At 36.1% G+C, this 22,382-nt stretch overlaps 1 protein-coding gene and 1 pseudogene across 1 annotated transcript; both read right to left on the reverse strand.

Annotated features, from left to right (window-relative positions):
- The window catches only part of LOC145219303 (scavenger receptor cysteine-rich domain-containing protein DMBT1-like), an 83,239-nt pseudogene extending 81,352 nt beyond the window's left edge, over window positions 1–1,887 (reverse strand).
- A 1,491-nt stretch (window positions 1,888–3,378) lies between these two features.
- Window positions 3,379–9,791, reverse strand: LOC145219304 (uncharacterized). Its single transcript, XM_080086683.1, has 10 exons — window positions 9,688–9,791; window positions 9,324–9,365; window positions 8,682–8,723; window positions 8,498–8,552; window positions 8,108–8,265; window positions 7,661–7,900; window positions 7,356–7,487; window positions 7,124–7,313; window positions 4,095–4,203; window positions 3,379–3,533 (listed from the first exon to the last, which is right to left on the reverse strand). Exons 1-10 carry the CDS (start codon window positions 9,789–9,791, stop codon window positions 3,379–3,381), a joined length of 1,227 nt encoding a protein of 408 aa, XP_079942809.1.
- Window positions 9,792–22,382: the final 12,591 nt, after the last annotated feature.

Genomic DNA, 22,382 nt, shown 5'->3' on the forward strand with positions numbered 1-22,382 from the left:
CCAACGTAAACACTGCAAACGCCGCAACACAATGCAGGTGATTCAAACCGGATCAATACAGTTCCATTGTTTGTTCTATAACCATGCAGTTCTATCTAAGCGTGTTAGGCGCTTGTTACGTTATTCACGTGAGTCGTCAGCGTTCTTTGTCACACTCTGTGGAAGCAAGCTGCAGATAGTGCACACTGTTTTGATCTATTAAGTCCTAACCATTGCAACTGCTGTTCCAACTAACAACACTCCATTTTGATGGGAGCAACAGGCTGAAGCAAATTGTTACTTTAAGGACTCTTGCTATATATATGTACTAAATCCCAAACTGGTAGTTAATTAATAAGATTCGCAGAATATATTTTCGGGTTTTAGCAGTTCCTGTCATTTGTATGTTTTCTTTAACATATGCTACGTCTCATTCAATGCTTAATCATATAAACAACTTAATATATCTCAATCAATTTTCATATTTATTTTCAACAATTAATTAGATTCACAAGTTTTTGTAGAAAGTCTACCTAAAACTTAAAGATGCATTCAGTCGCTAATTGATGCCGTGGGGGTTGAAACACGGACAACCAGTTGGGAAACTCCTATAGCCAGCCCGCAGACAGTGCACAGTGTTTTAAACTGTCTGTGCAGCTGGTGACAAGACGTAGACCGTATTGACTCGTGTAGCCATCTAACGACACTTCAGTTTGTTGGGATTAACAGGCTGAAGCAAATTGTTACATTTAAGACTTCATCTATATGTACGAAAACCAGAACTACAAGTTAAACAATAAGCGTCGCAGATAATATTTTCGGGTTTTCTGCAGTTTGTACCATAGTTAATTTCATTAGGCAAGACAGCATTTTGCCTAAATTCTACAAAAAGAACTTGCATATGAACTCGCAAATCGTTTGGCGCGCAAATTTAGATTTGAAATGGATAATTACACATAATTTTATATTGGTGTTTAGTACTTGAAAAATACTGCTGTTAATTGTTAAGTAGAGCATATTTTGAAGCAAATCAGAAATGTGGCTGAATTTAGTAAGACACCAAAAAATTGTTGACGCAAAGTTTGAAAAAGTTTAACAGGAATTTTTCTTCGACTCTCACAGACTTATTTAAGATTTTTCAGTTGCATACCCCTGTTCTTTTGTTTAAAGGTATTTGTAGAAGGAACACTATGCACGGACTTGAAAAGTAGTTTAATCATAAACATTACTGCCAAGGTAGTGGTGTATATGGAATACATCGTGTAGACGTTTCGACAATCTCTGTTGTCATCATCAGTACATGTTTTCAATCAAGCTGTAGAACACGGTACATAAAGCACTAAGGAAAAGAAAAGAAAAGAAAGGGAAGCCAGATGTGTGAAGTGACGTCACAGACGATAACAGGGAACGACGTTTAGAACGGTAGCGTAGACGAAAAGATAAGAACCGGAGATATGGGTCAGGTGTTGAACAGACGCAAGGGCATGGAAACTGTGTCGATGTTGAGCTCGGGTTCATGCATTTGAAACAAAACCGCTTACGTCTTGTCCATGAAACGAACAAACTTTCACGGCATTTTCCTATAAAAGAGCGCCAGGAACACATCAAAAGAACTAACGTTGTTTACCGGTTGGTTTGCAACTGCGGCGCTTCATATATTGGGGAAACGCGGCGAAATCTCGCTGTAAGAATTAAAGAACATCGCATGGACCAAAAATCAGAAGTGTGCCGGCACATTTTATCGAATCCGACACATAAAGTTAATTTTGCCGAGCCGGAGATTTTGGACGCAAACCAAGACCGCGTGAGACTGTTGTTTCTCGAATCGCTTTTTATTCAAAGGCATGAACCCGAGCTCAACATCGACACAGTTTCCATGCCCTTGCGTCTGTTCAACACCTGACCCATATCTCCGGTTCTTATCTTTTCGTCTACGCCACCGTTCTAAACGTCGTTCCCTGTTATCGTCTGTGACGTCACTTCACACATCTGGCTTTTCCTTAGTGCTTTATATACCGTGTTCTACAGCTTGATTGAAAACATGTACTGATGATGACAACAGAGATTGTCGAAACGTCTACACGATGTATTCCATATACACCACTACCTTGGCAGTAATGTTTATGATTAAACTATTTGTAGAAGGCTTCTAACTTTAACTGCTTATTTTTGCACCCAAATTACTGTTGTTAAAATCTGCATCAAATTTTGATAAGTTACATTTTCAAGTTTTTCTGATTTTTGCAAATCAACTCATTTGAACTCATCGTATCAGAACGATTGAATAAGCAGCAGAAAATTGTTATAGTGCACGTGGGCCAACAATCGCTTTAGTATTACTTGAAAAAAATGTATGCTGGTTTTCATGAAAAAACTACTAGTGTGACATTAAATCCTTTCTGTCTCGGGTTTATGTCGCTGACAAACAAAACACTGTACGTTGTGACATTCCAAGACGGTTGTTTAGTGTGGGATGTCCTTATGTGCAACATTGTTGTTTGTTGTACAGGTTTTTTGTTGCAAAAATCTGTTTATCGATGACATCAGCTTTTGATTTAAATCTTTAAATCTCTTGCTATACTAGGGTACATATCAGTGTAGACTGTAGACTGTAGACTGTAGAGCTACTTTACTAAGTTGTAATTGGTGGTGTTAAGAGCACAGTTATTTAAATAAGCAGAAGGACTGGGATAGAGTTACGAATTAAATTTAACATGAGAACTATGTTTACAGGTTAAATTTATTTTTTATTATAAAACCTCACCCCAACCCTAATCGCCCTAGCCATCAGCGCTTTCATACAATCTACTTTGAATATTTACAAATGCTCTTTGCGCCATCTATCGGTATATAGGGCAGATGCACTGAGATTTGTTACAAGACAACTACAGAAAAACATTACAATTCTTTTGTATCTTTAAGTATTGGCCGAATTAGGTGAAGATATGTATATTAAACGACTGCGCGTTGGGCGCAGTTTATTGCCCTTAAAGCAAATAAAAAATGTCTTTGCTGTTCATGTAAAACTAGAGTTACGAAAATCTACACAATTTTCTAAACTTTCTAATGTTCTATCTTGTATTTTAAATAGGATACTTATGTTACCATAAACTTCCTCATTGAAACAGAAACCATTTAACTCTTGTAAGGCTCAAAATGAACACACACAGTTTCAATTGCATCCGATTATATTGTTCTACAGTAACAGAAGTCTTTGACAAGGTATATTTTTGACAACAACAAAGTAAAAAATGTTGCATGTTCTGTAATAGATAGTTAATGTTGCATGTTCTGTAATAGATAGCTTAAACTGTTAAATGTAAAAAGGATAAATGTAAAAATTTGTAGTATTTTTAAGCGTTTATAAGTCGACAGAAACAATACAATTTTAAGTTTCGTCTACAGACAAATTTGTTTATGTTTTGGACCTTGGGCATTTTTGCCGCATAAAAGGTAACCAGCTCCGATAAATACAGCAGCCAGAGGAACAAACATCACAAGTTGGAAGATGTCCTCAGCTGCTTCATTTACTTCATCTCGGTCTCTTGGAGTGTCTGCGATAAAAAAATGTTTAACTTATATATATATGGGTGCGAGAGCATATTTTACTGGAGCTTAGCTCATCCAACAGACTAAAAAATACCACTCTTATATATACTTCGATGTAAGCTTGCAAGAGATTTATTATCAATGCATTTCATTGCGACAAGACATAGACTAAAATCAGCCGATGGTGGGATTCGAACCCACAAAATAATATTATTTATTATATTAATATTTTTTAAATAAATGTTTTGTATTTTGGTAGAAACTTTAATTTCTATTTCCTGGTTAAGGCATAGCCGAGTCTATTTCTTATGAACTGTGTAAGAAAGCGAAACACAAATCCGACTTTAGAAGTCAAGCCAAACAAGTTAATATTTAATTTCGTTAAATGTGTTTGGGCGACAGACTTGTATTCGAAAGATCGCGGGTTCTAATCCAGTCTAAACGACAAGTCCCAATAGGTTTGACTTGATCAATACCATAATTTGCTTTGTGAAAACACAAGCAACTGCAGTAGTAGTTACTGAAATAAGTTAAAGCGTACGAAAAGATACTTATTGTGTTGTTACCTTGCACAAGCAAATATTTGCTGGTTTGCAAAATGTGAACTGGTCTTGCAGAAAGTCGTTGGTTGCGTCCATTGTTATCAACAGATCGTCGTCCCACACCTCCACATGTCTGCGAATAGGTTAATATTAATGCTTACCTAATAAGAAAAATGTTTATGGTCAAGAAGTTAGCACAAATTTGAAGTTATCGTAACATAAATGCATTCAAACTGGGATCAACACTGAAGCGTCGATGTAGAGCAGCGATAATGGCATAATTATCGATAAATCATAGTACGCCAGGCCTAATCAGCCGGTATCCCATACATTCACATATGACAAGGCCTTAGGTAGAAAATTCTAGCCTGCATTGGGATTCGAACCCACGTCATGACTCATTCCGGGAATCGCGCTCTACAAACTGAGTAACGCAGGCTCAGTGGAAATTCCGACAAAGTCGAATCTCGAGCACCGTTGCATGCTGCATGCTGCATATGTCAGCTTCGTAGTAGGGCAAGGGGCGGCAACCTTTTGCATGCAACGGGCCAAAACAATGATTTGATGAGTCTCGGCGGGCCGTATGACTTTTTACCTTTAAATTGCGCTCAATTCTAGTAATGTCGTTGGAACCTCTGAACGTCGTTGGAACTCTCTCTACAGCTTATTTTGATGGGGTTTGTCCCGGTATTTCGCAATGTATATTTGGCAAAGCAACCGACATCGCAATCAATAAACAAAAATCCTTTCTTAACACTTGTATTACTAATACTGGATGAAAAGCGCCAAAGACGCCCATCACGATAACAAAAATGTTGGTCGCACTACAAAGTATTTGCGGATTGAGTTAGGGCACTTAAAACTAGGGTTGGCAAGCTGGTCAATTGACCGGTCAAATACGGTCAATTGACTGGCCAATTGACTGCACTTTATTTGACCAGTCAAATACTATTTTTTATTTTTAAAATCAAATGTGGTAAATTTTCTTGGACTTGCTTATTGGTTGTTGGAACGGGTAAATTATTTCTAATAACCCTAAGGAATAACATTTTAGGGCATACTCCTGTATTAATAACGGCTTTCAAAGCCAATATAGATGTGTTTTGTTCATTTGAAATCAATGCCAAAACAATCGAGCCGCGGGTTGGTCACCCCTGTTATAGTTGATCAAAAAACTGTTTGTAGCTATATATTTAGCTTATAATTGTCATGACTATATTTTTGTGGATAAGTTATTGCGATAAAGTACGTACACATCAAGCTTTTGTATTTTCCTTTTTAGTCATGAATGGGCAACAGCGTAACAGCATAAATTACGACTTTAACAGGATAACCGAGTTTTGCAGTTAAATCTCAGTCATTTTTGCAGTTAAACCTGTAGATTCCTTTCTTTCGTGGTTAACGTGAGAAGCCGTGGAAACGATGTAGCCCAAGCTATTCTATGTTGGTCTGTTTTTTTTTCTTTAGGCGGCGCGAAACGCTGTACCCATTCTCTTACATTGCTCCGTAATTAATGCAGAAAAACCGGAACGATGGCACTTCTCGCGAACTCTTTCTAGGCTTCTCACGTTAACCACGAAAGAAAGGAATCTACAACCGCTCGCTAAAATCGTTCACAAAAATGTTTTAACCATCGGGAATGTTCTTACCAACTACAGAGGCTTGGCACATGGACGTATGAAACAGGTTGCCAACGGCCAATCGGGTCCATGCAAAAAGTGCGCGTTGTGTGGAAACCATGGCGTACATATGGCGATGGCGTATGAGCAGTGTAATTTTGCCACACGCGGCAAAGATATTAGATTAAAACAGGTACTGATGGACTGCAAAAACTATGGTGTGTATGCGGCCACTTGCAGCATGTGTAAAGAACAACACATCGGCCAAACAAAAAACCGGTTTAGCACCCGATTTCATTTGGACTGGGTTGTTTGTTTGCCAACTTCAGGGTTTTTTCGTTGCCTCTGGACTAGACGGTTACATCGTCTCTCCGCTTTTCCTTCTTTTTTAACTGGTTTGCACTGTTCCCATATCGCTTGTTGCAGTGTGTGCCTTTCGCGTAGCTTAGACGAAGTTCTGTTGCAGATCTTGCATAGTTAGCAAGAGCTTGTAGCAGGTTGCCGTTTCTCTTTGGTGTGTTTAATATGGAATTAGTTCATTGCTTGGTTTGTTTTACTTTTGCACCCATTGTTTCACAGAACGACTGAAGATGCCCTTTTGGGGTGAAATATATATCGTTTAACAACTTTGTTGACTGATTTTCATTAGAAAGCACTGCGTCATTTATTCTTACATATAATTTTATATATAATCAGTGGTCGTCGACAAAAAAGATGCCTACTACTTGCGGGATAGATCCTGTACCAAACACTAGATGTTAATCTGATGTAAGTTATATATTAAAACTAAAATTGCAATTTAATAATGTGTACAGTATTTGACCCATATTTGACCTATTTGACAAGTATTTGACCGGTCAATTAACCAGATTTTATTTGACCGGTCAAACGCCCAACCCTACTTGAAACACTATCGCAACAAAGGTACTTGCACTTGAATTTGCGTATGTTGAGTTGTTTGTTTGTTTTAGCTGGCCGGTCCCCGACCCCTGTAGTAGTGCATCGACAGTTCGACTATATCAGCTGTGGTGAACATATTCATTCTGGGATCAGTCCTGAAGCGCCGATGCACACCAGCGGATCACGGCCTTATCGATAAGGACACCTTTAATAGGTCTGGTGTACTGCACTGTGATTTGGTGACTGAAATATTTTTTTGTTTGAATTAAGGAGCCTATGAGTTCAATCTCGTCTTGGCCACTTGTGTTTTCTTAAACAAAAAAGCTAGAACGGCATTGCACAAACCCAGTTGTATCTCATGGGTTGAGCTAAAGCTAAGTGAACATTTAATTGATAATCAAACAAGTCAAAAAAGATCCACCATACTTGCAATAAGGCAAGCAGCTCGAAGACAGACTCATTGTAATTATAATGCATTCGGTTATTGCCCGACCGGCAAAAACAAAATAAATGAAATAAACGAACTCAACTCACCTGTCCAGGGCATTGTCCAGTTGAGTTTTGACAGACGGTCACGTCGCAGTGAATGTAGATAAATTGTTCTGCGTCGGTAAAGTTTGTCCACACAAAGCTCATCAGTTTGAACGTTGCAAAGTTGGATTCGTAATTGCGGTTTAACATCTTCGCGTTGGCAGCCTCACTTCCACTGGGTGGCGCAACGCATCTAACAATTTTGAGACAATCTTACGCATTGTGAAACACTTACTGTCGTTCAATTTTAGCATAGCGATACCACAAAACAGCAAATCCATAACCGGCACAGCTTACCGCTTTGTACAATCTGATAACTCGGCAAACCACTGGAGTTTTCGACGCGTGTCGCCCAACATTCTTCAAGCTGTGCCCAAAAACAAAAAAAATCATATGAATAAAATATTATAAAAAAATATTTGGATGTTCAATATTGAATCACGGAGTAAGGTTTGTTTTAGATGGATTTCAAAATTTTTAATCAAATAAATACATGAGGAGGCAGTTTTGTTAGAAATATAAAACCAAGAGTTTACATACCAGAGTTTTAAGTTGAACCGGCCTGTGTTTACCAACTTGCTTATAATACGTTTGTGTTTACGTTTTACCTGGACAATAAAGTCATCGTTGCTCGGAGAAATTTCTTCAAGTTTAACTTCAGCAAAAATGTAGTTGGGCACATTGACTTCCCCAGGCAAGCTTTCGTTGAAATGTTCGTTCGTAAACAGATTTAGAGAAACGTCAAAGTTTCCTGTATTCTCGGCCGAAATCTCAACAGATCTGCACAAAGTTTTAAAACATTTGTTCATACTGTGGATTTATTTTAAGTTCGTTTCGGTTCTTGTTTACTTTTCCGTAATGCTTTGCTAGCATTGATGATTAAACTAACAGCCCATTGTGAAACAACTATAAACTGCGACGAGAAACATTACTTTCGTGTGACATGTAACGAGTGGCATGTGACATGTGCCCTTGTTGTTTTCTTACCCCGGTTGTGGTTGAACGTTGGATGACGACAGAAGTTGATCGGCGTCAAATAAACAAGTCACATTGAGCTTGTTTTGAACGTCGCGTTGGATCACAGCAGAAGTTGGAGCTAGGAATCTCCAGATCAGGAAGGAAACCGACACCATTCCGTTCTCATTCTGTTAATACATAAACAAAAACATTCAAAGGGTAGCAAAAATTTAACCGCAATAAAAAAAAAACTTATCGTAACTACTACTCTCGAAAAAAGTATGTGTCGAACATATCTGTATAGGTGATCCTGGTCTGTATGGTTTTAACAAACGTTGCATCTAAATGCTAAATGACGTGTTTGGTAACAGTGGCTCGATGATGAAATCTAAAATGGCAAAAAAATCAGGATCGTTTTACCTTGTAGAAATCTTCCGGATCTGACCCCGTGACCTGATGAGTGCTGGTTCTTCTGCTGGAGGTCCATTGGGATCGAAGTTGTCAAATGCAAATGGGCCTGAGTTTAGTCACAAAATCTCAAGCACAGACAAAAGTAGAAGAGGAAAAAAAATAATACAAAATACAAAATTCTGGCTAACAATACCTCTTCGGAATAACTGGACAATTTTGCTTTTGAGCCTGCTCCCTGCAAAACAAAAATGGAAACACTAAGTAATTGTTTATTCCCACATATTTTATGCGATTAAATGAAAACACAATGAACGATTTCGTGGTCTTTGTGTTGTTACTTAACTTGAAAGTCTGCCTGTGTCAACTGGATAGAGGCAAATTGAAACAAACTTGAAAGGGTGTGTACGTTAATATAATTAGAACCTTAACTTCAAATCCGAAATTTCACCAAATGTATTAAGATATATAAACGATTTTCTTTAATTTGGTTTAAGTTGTTAAGTTGAGATTTTGTTATTTGATTGATGACTTGCTGCGTATTTGAAATTAATCCATTATTTGTTCACTGATTACATAAATTAGTTATTCAAAATGCTTAACTTACAAGTAATATTGGGTAGTTATATTTTAGTATTACCGATAAGCCCCTAAATTGTGACTTCGTAATTTCGAATTAATTGATCGCATAAAAAAACGCGTTGAAGTTTAAAAACATGTCTTTGTTATGCAGCATTTAACTTTTTTATGAGCTAAGGTGAATACATCGTTAAAAAAATTTTAAACAGCTTTTGCACTATTTCGGTTAGACAGACTTTTCCTTTATAACTACCCTTACCACAAAGATTCCAATAGAGAGTTCGGATGAAATAAACTGCTCCTGAAAGACAAACACAAAAAATGCCAACTTTAAATTGTATATTTGTAGATTTGCATATTTTTCGCTTGTTTAAACAAAGCTAATGGTCTGTGACAAATATTTAAATCTGAATTGTACGAAAAGGTCAAACAGAATACACATTTGCAAATTTTGTTCAGTTTTTTTTTTTGGTTTTTCCTTTACATTATATAACAATGACAACTTATGCAACATTCACCCGCTTGGAGCATTGTGGTGTTTCTTCTTTTACACCGAATAGTATTTCAAATAATATTTATATTCTTTATTTAACGCCGCTTTGTATCTTTGCAAAATCTCATACTTTGTGACACATGTTTTGTCGCTTTCAGAAATAGAATCTTGGTTCTTGTATATATCAGACTCATCTTCACTGTTCACTTCTTGTTTGGGTAAGCTCGGTTCCATGTTGCTGTTGCCTGGTATTAAGTAGAGGCATACGAAAATTACATTTAAAAACTTGTCATTATTTTCAGAAGACGCACATACAAAATACAAAACTTACCAAATACGCCTACATGCAAGTAATACAAAATGCGCAACTTTTTTAATTGACAAACTTACCGATTTACTTCTAGTCCAATTAACACGATTTATGAAACAACTTTTGAGAAGCAAATTATTACCGATTTCGAGCAAGCTTTCAAAAAATTGATTCTACACTGCAAGCTATGGCACAAACAGCTACCAATGCAGAGAGAAGACACGCACAGCGCAGAACGATGCCTCGAAACTTGGGCTGCGCCACGCCACGCTTAATTGACTTTAACCGCTTTAAATACAGGCGTGTGTGTGACGTAGTATGACCACGAAAAGAAATATATTTTGGTGCGGTTTCCGGTATTTTCTATAGACTGACATAACCTAAACAGATTATTTGTGACTCAACAGCTTAGAAGTAATGAAAAACTTTTACAATAGTGTTTCATGTTACACATTTTGAGTGCTAACTTTGTTACTTCTGTAATAACCAGAAAACATAATGGAGGTATGAAAATTGTAACGTGGAGTTTAATACACTACCATGCACATATTGGAATGCAACTGAGCAATTGGAAATCGTTAAAGTACTGCAAGCGTATAGACAACTACGTTATAGCAAACTCATTTAACTCTCGCCGTATGATAAGTTACCTATTAATGCTACCTATGGATAGATATACGATTGCACCACATCGAAGAGAGCAAAACAAAAAAGGCAATCTATCCCTGATCCCTGTAGGACCGGGTTTTCTAGTGGGGGCGTTTTTATCCACCCAGGGGCCGATGGTTACACTTTAAGAAGGGGGCAAGTTTACTTCAAAGAAAGGAAGGATTTCAACATTACAGATTGTATAGTTATATACAAGAACTGTTAGACTCAGCAATCTTTAACTTACAACATATTTTATTCGGCTTTCAAACAAACTCCAGGGACAAGAGGCGCATCAGCTTACATGCTGCTGGCGATTGTTTGTATTTAGTGATCTTAAGAGCAAGGTTGGGCATTTAATTTGCAACAAAAGATACCTTTGAGGCTATGTATACAGGCCATACCTTTCAAATACAACGGTAAGGAGCACCGTTTACACTTCCTATTGGCGTATAGCGCTTTTCAAACTGCGAAGTATTTGTACCGTTCAATTTGGTAAATCTAGTGTAACCTGAAGTTGAATGTATGTGATTCTCCTTTACCGATTGTTTTCAACAAAAGTAGGCAATTGTTTGCGCATAATCATAGTCAATAAAGTAAAAAAAAACTCAGACGTGAGATTTGCGTAAAATGGACCTTGGGTGCTGCAATTGCTATTCAATTAGGTTTTACCAGTTAACTGAAGTTTTCGTGTTGCTTCTTGCTTGGTGAGTCTTATTGTCCTCATATGCTAAAGAGGCAAGGACTTTATCAAAAATAACGTTCTCATACACGGTGATTTTGAAGGGGGCGATTTTGCTAAAATAGTTAGACCCCTGCTCTGGGATATACCGTATGATACAAGGCAAAAACAGTAAGTTGGCAAAATTAGTGAGGTTCTTACAAAAGGCAAAATCAGTGAGGTTCTTACAAATTCCTGATTCCAGAAATTTCAACGATTTTTAAAAACATTTGCGTTGGAATCTAACCCATAGTGACTACAGACAAAGGTACTGCACGTTTGTTGAATATGGTAACAAAACAGAAACGTACCGCTTACATGTTGCACAGCAGTAGATGCAGAAGGAAACACTGCAACACGTTATATGTGTGTGCGCTCACTTAAAGAGAGCAAAACAAAGCAAGCAATGTGTTCGATTCATTGCTGGTTCAAGTGCAACATAAAGAAAAATGTTGCCACAAACTCTCGATACATTTTTGCCTCAAGCAGTTCAAACAAGCCTGGTGTCAATTTGCTTAAGACTTTGGATATTTGCGTTCCTGTTTGTCTCAAAATTACAGTTGAAAACGATTGTAGTTTACGAATATGATGCGAAAGTACAGATGACCAGACACACTTAAAACTGTTCTACAGCAAATACAAAACGTTTGATGACAAAATTGAAAACAAAAATAGCATTTATTTGTGTAAAAATAAATATTGTTTCTGGTTTTCGATAGCACGTCACGTGATGCATTACAAAATGCTGCATTTGTTTTTCAGACTGCATTAAAAGAAGAAATACTGGATATTATTCAAAAAAGTACAAAAAAACACGAAAAAGAAATTTTGCAAAAGCTTTTAATTAGTATTCTTTGATAAAATTTAATTCTAGGATCCGGTCTGGCTAACAAAACAACTTATAGTAATATGGTTGTTTGAAATGAACAAAACTTGAAAATGTTAGATTTTTTTAATTATTAACCTATGTATACGTTTTGTTCAAACGCAATATAGCAAGCATTAGTTGTTTGAGTGTCTTTTGGTTGTGGTTGTAACTGGTTGAACTGGTTTCGACCTTCATCACCATCTGTACGTGTTGGTTGTTCTACTCATATTCTGGTCGAAATTGGAGAACGCATTTCGGGCTATAAATAGTTTAACATAACAATGATGTTCACTAAAATACACAGACAATATTCATGTGAATTCTTCCTACCATTGTTTTGACTGTCGAATTTATTATGATATCCTTGATGTCTCATCTCAAAGAAACCCTAAAAAAGGCAACGCAAAGTGAAAACGACAATATCAAAGCTATGAGGCAAACAATTACTCTCACAATCAATCAAAGTTTACCGTGTTTGACGAACTTTTCCTATATTCGAAGTATACTAAACAAAAACAAATACGTGTTAAATGCTGCTAGGTTGAAACCATTTTTTTCCTAACTTGTTTTTAGTTTGGTTAAGTAAAAACACAACCAGTGATTTAATACTGAAAACACATTTATGTTTCTGCTAAACTATTGCTCGACTAGAGTGTCACTATTTTTCTTATTGTCTTTTTTTCTTTCTTGTAGTTTATCGTTCTGTGTCGAGTGATGAATAGATATATTGTTCACAAGTGAATTAAAACGCATTTTAAAACTTACGTTTGGTGGCGGTTTATTACACTCTTGATTTCTTGGCAAACATAATAAAGCACATGCACCCATATTGTTCTCCAATGTAATAAAAGAAAACACAGCTGCAAAGCAAAATACAAAACAGAACCTGTTAACTATATCTGACATTAAGAGAAACACACAAGCAAACGCAAGACAGACTCAGTTTACTTTACAAAGAATACTCGGTAGGGCTATTAATCAAAACAACAACAACACCTGTACCTTGGGCAATGTTACGTCACAGAAAATCGGAAACGCAATTGTGCGCCATACAATATGATTGTTTTGTCATCAGCATACCAATACGGTTCAAGTCATTTGGGTTGCAACAGCGTAGGTTTGAAAAATGTACATTTTCGCTAAATTAAAAGAAAAGGATTTGCCAAAAACGCACCTTGAAAACATTAATCCGCTGAACACGTTAAATTCCGACAATATCCGGTTTAAAATAAGCATAAACCCAATCAGCGTTAAGTCCGAGTCTAAACACACAAAATCGTGTTGTAAGAGCTATTGCCGCTAGGCATGGTATTAAGTTTATATAGCTCTTCTGCTCTATAAACTTGACTCACATTCAATGTTATTTACCCTGATGAAGATGACCTATATAAGACGTCAAAACATCCGAATAAAAGTACATTTGCCAGAAGAGGTCCATAAACATAAAATCGTGTTGTTTATTGTATTAAAACATGCACTACAAAAATGCATTTTATTCGTAAATGGAAAGATTTATGGACGACAGTGTAAATGTGTAAAAAAGTGAATGCAGTCACGTAACGCACATAATGCAACATACAAAAATAGTTTATTGCTATGTTTATCGTTAAAAAAATAAATTTTTCTAGTGGAATTTTCGATTGAAGTTAATGGTGTCTAATGTCATTTTCGAACAATGCGCAATATTGCCAAAATAACAAATAAAAAAGGAATTTAATTCCATTTGCTCTACAATTTGTATTAAAGCTTTTGCAAGTGGCTTATGATACAAATAATTCCGCTAGTATCGCTAACCAATGTGAATATATGTGAAAATATTTGTGACGTACCTTTCTGCGCGATGTATTGTTTTCGCAGAAATACGATCCCACCACTGAGTGAAGGCTTTTGTCCCTATCATCGTGCTTTGAACAGATGTTGTAGTGTGTACAGGAGTACATCTGTAAGTCTGGGAGCAGATTAAAGTCAGAATTAACAACTGCATCAAGGCTGTTTACACATCATATGCAATCACTTATTCATCGGCTGGATTGAAACGATTGCCAGCAACAATAAAGTTATCACTAAATATGCAGAATTACCCAAACTTTGTAAGTATTCTTTAAAATATGTCAGACAGTTTTTACAAAACCTTAAATTGATTGTTTCATAGGCTCTGACTAGTCCGTATCGTCGTGCTGATAACTTCATGGTGGTAAGTACATCTTCAAATATTATGTTAAATTGTTACCAGTTTATGAGCCTTAAATGCCAGAAAGGTAAAAAATAAACATACTTCTATTATTATTGGCGTTCATGTAAAACAGCAAACGGTGCTCATAGTGCGGTAGGCTTATAAAGGTTCGAAACAAACCGGCCTCTGAAGCATGACATAGGCTGAAACAAGCTGCCTTGACGTGGGATTCAAACCAACTATACGAGCTGTTGGGTCTCGCTATACAGGCCCAGTGGTGAGTTCGTAGAAAGTCGAAATGTAAGCACAGTTGCCTGCCTCGTATGCTGCACATTTCAGCTTTGTAGTAGGGAATTTTTCGAAAGGTTTGTTCGAAAATTGGTTTTGCAGACATTTGACTGTTAGCTTTATTATTTACGCTTAAGGCCTTGTGGATTGTACACACGCCAAGTTATTGACAGGTATTGCACTAAATTATTCCTTTTTTCAGCAGATCCCGTCTACCCCACAACAAATGTTCCTGCCTCAGCCGGTAAGAACGTATGGAAGTAATGAGGTATTTTTTGAAAATTGCGGGTACATAAGTAACTACACCGGAAGCACCTTATGTTTCTTCTATGAACCTAATAATGACTTCAAATCCAAATTGAACTGTAAAGCGTACATACTTAGAAAATACATTCTGGAAAAATCAAATCAATTGAGTCCAATGGATTGATACTTAAAAATTAAATTCGTTTAAACCTTGTGTAAAACTCAAAATAAATTATGTTAGTGGGCAAATAGCAGTCCGACAGAATTAAATTAACATTTTTTAATGCGTTTCAGGTTCCGTTTGTTTCACAACAATATCTTCTGCCTCAGCCGGTAAGAACATGGAAACAGTTTATCCAAAAATTAATGCAAAAACTGTTTCCATTTTTACAAAAATGTTGAGTGTATTTTATTAATAGGTAATAACAGTCTGAATTACGGTGTTGCTTGTTAACGTTTTAAATAAGTTTCGATCGAAACAAATGCTGTCTTTCTCAAAAACTTGGTAACTTACTTATTTTTGTTAGCATACAAGACAGTTCTTTTTTTAAAGTTTCAAATAGATAAGTGACGATGAAACACTTTGCACTACCAACTACTTCACCTGCATAGGCTAAGCGCATATTGATCATTTTGTGCAAAACATTTTTCACATTTGGTTTATTATATATTTGTAACACTTAGAGTGAAGAATATGAAGGCTTCCCGACCGACAAAATTGGTCATTGAAAACAAAAGGCCCCATAATAAATAAACACTAATTTGGCGAGCGACTTTACCAAACTATTTTCTGTCATTCCTTTAATATTTTGACAAACGTTTGGATTTAAAACATGTCTAAGGGAATATAAATTCATAACTGGGATCAGCCCTGAAGCGTCGATGCAGACCAGCGATCACGGCACACTCATATATAAATCACAATTATGGGCTGATCCCAGTTATGAATTGATGTTCATCTTTAACTGATACTGGTCAATCTGGCGATCCCCTACTACGAAGCTGACATGTGCAGAATACGAGGCAGGCAACGGTGCTTGTGATTCGACTTTCGGCGGATTCTCCACTGAGCCTGCGTAGCTTAGTTGGTAGAGCGCGAGTCCCGGAAAGACTCCTGTCGTGGGTTCGAATCCAACCGCAGGCTAGATTTTTCCAGTCTACGCCTGATTTTCCAGTCTACGCCTGACCGGCTGATTCGGTATGACGCCTTTAATGGGCCTGGCGTACTGTGATGTCTAAGGGATTGTCATTTTTGCAACGATGGCATATGGATAAAATGATAATGGAAATATAATTTTGACTTTGATTAGGAAAAGCATTCTGAAAGAGCTATCCGTACAAGTTTTTTCTCCTTTATGATTTTTAGCCGCAGTACAATCCTTTCCTTCAAGGCGGTCAGATAATGATGGTAAGTATATTGTCAAGAAGAAAATATGTTAAAACTAAATGACGATAAATGTATTACTCCAAAGAATGTGAAAAGCAAATGAGCAATTTAGTTTTAAAGTTTCTCAATCTTTGTTTGAAGTTCGTCTTTGCCGCTTTTCTATAGGAAATAAACACTATTTTAAATATTTTTTAATATGTAAAATTTTTTGCTGCCTTGGTTCTTGAAGAAACGAGTAACATAAATTATTTAGTTTAAATTTCTTTTAAACATTCAGCGGGTTGGCTCAATTCCTTAATTAAACGCTTTGCCTGTAAATAATTTGTAGGTCTCAAAATTATTCACACGTTGATTTTCAGGCACCGCCTGTTTTACCACAATATTTTCTGCCTCAAACGGTACGAAGGTTATTAAAAAAAGAATAATCATTTTCTTATGGAGCGTGGTGATAAAAAGTTTTATAGTAGGAGATAATTCGAATTCATCCATTTTTTACAAACTTTTTTTAATCCGCTAAATCTTTTTGCCATTTTATTTTATTGCCTTAATGATATAAACTCGTTTTTGTTCAAGATTACTATCTAAACCAGTGGTTCTCAAACTTTTTATTGTCGGGGCCAAATGGCATTTTTTAAGTGTGTAGGGTGCCGCAAACAACGAAACCTTGCAAAAAATTACTTTTTACTTTGAAAGCTAAAATAGCAATTTTTGGTGGTTTTCTGGGGTCTGGTGCGAGCCCCAAAATAAGTAGTTGGGAGCCGCATGAGGCCCCGAAAACCGAGTTTAAGAACCACTGATCTAAACAAACAAACCTATATCTTAGTATTGAACTGTGCATAAACCGTGGAAAATCGCATGTGCTTCTATTTTTTTTGCTCAGGGCACCAGTCTACCAACAAGTAATCCATACCATAGGGTAAGAATTTACATGAAAAATCTTTGCATAAACGCCAAAAACTTAAAAAAACTTTATGTGAAATAAAGTTTTGTCTTGTTTTTATAGTTTAATTTTTGTTTAGCAAAAAGAAACTGAAGTAAAAAAATGTAACAAAATGTTTTGATATTTAGGTTTCAAGTAATGTCGAATGCGAAAAATATGAATACAACGTAAGATCACCAGCTCAATACCAAGGTAAGGAAAAACGTATGTTTAAAGAACCAGGGAATTAGATTGATTTTAATGCAGGTTGCATAATGTTGAAACATATAATAATATTAATTCGTCACATTGTTTACTATACAATGCATTATAATGATTCTCATAAAAGTATCAAATATACATTAAATTTAAATTATACTCTTTACATGTTGTTTGAAATGATGTTATTTGTAAATAATGATTTAATTCAATTTGTTTATTTCTGTAAAAGCATAAAACAAATATATGATAAAGATAGAATGTGTCCACTGACTGCAGCTTATTGTTTATTATTGTTTCTCTATTTTGAATTTCACACAACGGCATTTTTGTTTTTTTGGGAAAGTGAAAACGGTTCCAAAAATTACGTATGGTGAAGATACTGGTGATGAATCTGATGACAAGAAGAAGGTTATCGAATATCATCGGTCGGACGTGAGTGAATAGATAATATGCTTATGTATAGAGTTTGTAACACTTTTTGTGAATAATCGGACAAAGAATTGCTTGTTTGTTTAAATGTAAGTACAGGGTGACTCAAACATGAAAAAGGGTTGTATAATTGTGGTGGTTTCAAACACAAATTGTAGATTAAACTAACGTTTATTCTATGTTATTGGATTGTTTGTTTGTGTTACAACTGTTTCGCTTTCGTTTCGTTTGTGAAACAGTTTGTGGTTTGTATTATTGTCTACCGTACTACGTCTCATATCTCAATGTAATGATTGACAAACCGGCGAAGTTTCAAATAGTTGTATCAATGCTATGCTGTTTAATTAAAAATGAAGTTCATTAAAAATTACGTAATTTACTTGATACAATTGATTATTAAACTATCAGTTGCGTTTTGCTTAATCTGCAACAAACACAAACAAAGACGCAGTTTAGTTTTTTTAACAAAAATTTTGTTTTGATTTTTACAGAGTCAGAGTAATGTCCAAAAAATTCCACCTGTGAAGGTAAAATGTAACAAAATTAAACTTATACCGTAAACATGAAACATTTTGTGGGTAGATGTTTTAACTAATGGCTGTGTTTCGCAAATAACATACGTATTTAAAAAGAATATGATGGTTAATATAGTTTGAAAAACAAACAATAACATTTGTTATTTACATGACATATAAATTAGGTTTCAGAAAAAGTGAAAATGGATCGACAAAATTTAAACCGACCACCTCAAAACCTGGGTAAGAAATTTCGAGTTTATAAATTTAACAAAACTTTTAACGTTGCCAAGCATTTGATGTTCTTTCAGCCCGAATTGCATTCGACAATTTTGACCCCAACGGACAACCAGCAGAAGAATCAACACAAATAAATAGGAACAGGGATAGATTTCGTCACAACCTTTTGCAACGTAGCAGAAACGGGCGTTCTGCAAACTATCGTTAATTTTATGGCATAGAATGTAAACCTAAATCAAACTGTTTTACGTATCATGGCCGTAGCTTTCAAATACTAAAATTGTTTTTTTCATGTTTTGACATACGGTTTGTTGATGATGCAGGATAAAACTTATCAACTTTCCAATTAGAGTCCAATCAGATTTTCTACCATTGTTGTACCTGTTTTGTTGTACAAAAGTCACTAGTGCAGCAAGGTTAAATCGATAAAGCGATGGTTAGTTGTTAAGATACTCATATTTAACATTAAAAATATTACATGTTTTTGCTTGTTTTACGAAACCATTTACAATTATTATTAGATTATGTTTAAATTATATCTCATTAAATAGGATTCGCATTTTTGTGACTTTTTTGCCGAACAAAATTGTTGCCTTTCTACTGATGTATAAGCATAAAGTATTTATTACGTCAAAATACATACGTTTATTGTCATCCACCAAATGCCAAAATATCATTTGAGGTCGGTCAAATGGCAAATGGAAAACATCTTTGTTACAGCCAAGGATAAACTAATCTTTGCCAAATTAGATTGTGTTTGTTGGTCCAAGCAAATCGTAGTGAACTGCAGTTTAATATACGAGTTCATTATTAATTTCGTTGCCTTAATGCAGGCCTTTTTTGTGACAAACCAACCAGACAATCTCACTTATCCTACTGTTATGCCGACAGCAAAGCACGCACGAAAGTTCAAAACACTTTGATTAAGGCGAAATGTTGTATAAAAAGTTATTACAAAGAAATATGCAACGATGTTTTTTCTGTCTACTTTCTGTCATTGTAATAATAGTAATAATTCAAGACTAAAATTTAAGTCGGCCTAGAAAAATATCATGTAAATACAAAAATTTCAGTAAAGCAACAAGATCGCCTTTACAGTCACACGTAAATTCTGTTGTAGGCGTGGAAAAAGGGAAACAGTAGTTTTCGCAATACCGTCATACAAACTGAATCAACAAATATTATGTTTACCAAAGCCATCTGTTGTACAGCATAGCGTATCATATTCCGGTTTGTCACCTAATGCAGGGGTGTCAAACTTGCGGCCGGAGGGCCGCATGCGGCCCACGAACACTTAACAACAACTGTATTATTTTGTCAGATATATGTGCGGCCGTAAACATGTTCATTAAAATAGTTGTACTGGCGGTCGTGACGCAATTAAAACTCTTTTGAAACAGTATTACTAGCCTAGTAGCCATATGCGTCAGATTTTTTGTACGCCTATTGTGTGCAAACAATGCGGACAAACAGGAACCACTGGCGTCACAATATAGATTATGACGTAATAAACAATTAAAACTGATGTTAACACTGTGCAGCTTGATTTGTGCATCAAGTTGGAAATTAATCTGGGCTTTTGGCGCGCCAATAGTTGGTATACATGAGATTTTAACCCATTTTTTTAAAACCTGTAATTTTAAAATAAAAACCAGCAGGTAGTTGGCGGCTGTTGGTAAAATAAGGATCTGCGATGCGGCCATAGTAGCGAAAAGGTTGTTTAAGTGTACAAAACTAGATCAAAAATCACATGCGGCATAATTTCAAAACTGCGATGTGGCCCACGAATCCCACGAGTTTGACACCGCTGACCTAATGCGTTGTATGATTTATAGAGGGATGTAATTATGTTTTGTAAGTATAGACCGAATTTGTTTCGAAAGCTAAAATATTTGAAAATGTTTTTTCCTGATTCATGTTATAAGCTAAATCAAAAAACACAAGTTTGACTCTATGTGATTATATTGTACATAACAGTTAAACATAAACACAACAATACCTTGACAAAGTAATTTCATGTCAGCTATGAATGATGCATGTAATAAGTGAAATGATGCATGATATTTTTGGACAACCTCATTTGCAAACAGCGGTGTTTAAAATGAAAACACATTTAATTTGTTATTTGTTTTTATCTTCAAAAGTGAATAGTTATTTACATGCACACAAACAATGCCATGATGAGAATAATAGAAAATGCATTTACTGGCAAAATTGTCTCGCATTGCGATCCTGGGTCAGTTTGCTCCATACGATGTAACCAGCTCCTATAATAATTACAGCCAGAAGAACAAACATCACAAGTTGGTAGCTGTTGCCAGCTCCTTTAAAAGCTTCGTTTCTTTCTCTTGTTGTATAATTGATAAAAAAAATCATGCTTAACAAAAACAAATGAGTAAAGATTTGTTTATTTGTTGTTGTAGCCAACCATGAAACAGCCATGTGTTCGCCATACTCATGAAAATTATGGTATACGTCAAGATTGCAAGAAGCCATCGAATCAGTCTGGTTGTTAAAGCAACGGATACCAGAAAAAGAAAATAAGAGAAATAAGAGAATCCATGAAATACGTTTTAAGGTAACTGTTAGATTTATTTACCTTTTATATGTGTCCTGTAATGCAAACACAGTCTCATTATTGAAACAAGTTAAGGCGGTTAACAACGGAGCGATTGTTACCATTGAAGTTAATCACATATACATCTACGTAAGTAACCACCAAAACGCAGTATATTAACTTGAGAAAAAAATCTTAAGTTATTATGCCCCAAAATTTTGAAAAGTGAAGTTATTATGACCCAAGCCGTGTGACTTGCTTGCTAGAACTACAAATTTCCTTAGCAGAAGCACGTGTATCAGCAATATAATCTAGAATAGAGATTAAATTTTTCTTCTTGTATTACCAAGCAGGAAAGCGGTATCTTGAACAATGTGCACTGGCCCTGCAGAAAGCCGTTGATTGCGACCATTGTCTTCAACAGATCGCCGTTTCTTACCAGAACAAGACTGCAAAAAAAATTACACTAATATTGATATTTAATGGAACACCAGTCTTATCAAAGGCGTCATACCGAATTAAGCCGATCACGGCTGCACGGCGTATTTTCCGTGCTATTACTCTATCAGCTGAACCAAACAAGAGGGTTTAAATACTCTTTAGTTTGTATGTATGCTACGGACAGTAAACATCGTTATTTTCCATGTGGTTCGGACCCAAGACGGGGGGATAGGTGCCGAATCCCGATGAAGTTTTTGTAGGTCTTTATGTAGGTCTGGCGCGCCGGACCATTCGGCCATTGTACTGGTTTGCCATATAAAATCGCATGAGTGCAGCTTGTGACAGGAAATATACCGTACCTAGGACACTCCAGTTTGTTGTGTGCAACAGACTATTAGCCGCGCCTCACTAAAACTTTTCAATGAACGCCAAGAAAAAATCTTTAGTTTATCTAGACACATACTGTTTCGAGTTTTTGTGAGCAATACTCCGCAATTGTGTTCAGATAAAACAAATATCCTCGATCTTTCTATAGTTTTCGACGAACACTACTTTTATACATATATATATATATCACAAGTCCAAAATGCACTTAATTCAACTCACCTGTCCAGGGCATTGTCCAGTTGAATTTTGACAGACGGTCACGTCGCAGTGGATGTAGATATATTGATCTGCGTCGGTAAAGTTTGTCCACACAAAGCTCATCACCTTGAAAGTTGCAAAGTTGGATCGGTAATTGCGCATCATCATCTTTGCGTCGGCAGTCTCGCCCCCACTGGGTGGCGCAACGCACCTAATAATTTCAATGCTAAGTTACACAGAGTGAAATTGCGCAGGAACTTGGCCGAATGGTCCAGC

Source organism: Phallusia mammillata, chromosome 3 (assembly GCF_965637545.1).
Source record: "Phallusia mammillata chromosome 3, kaPhaMamm4.hap1.1, whole genome shotgun sequence".
Classification (NCBI taxonomy): domain Eukaryota; kingdom Metazoa; phylum Chordata; class Ascidiacea; order Phlebobranchia; family Ascidiidae; genus Phallusia; species Phallusia mammillata.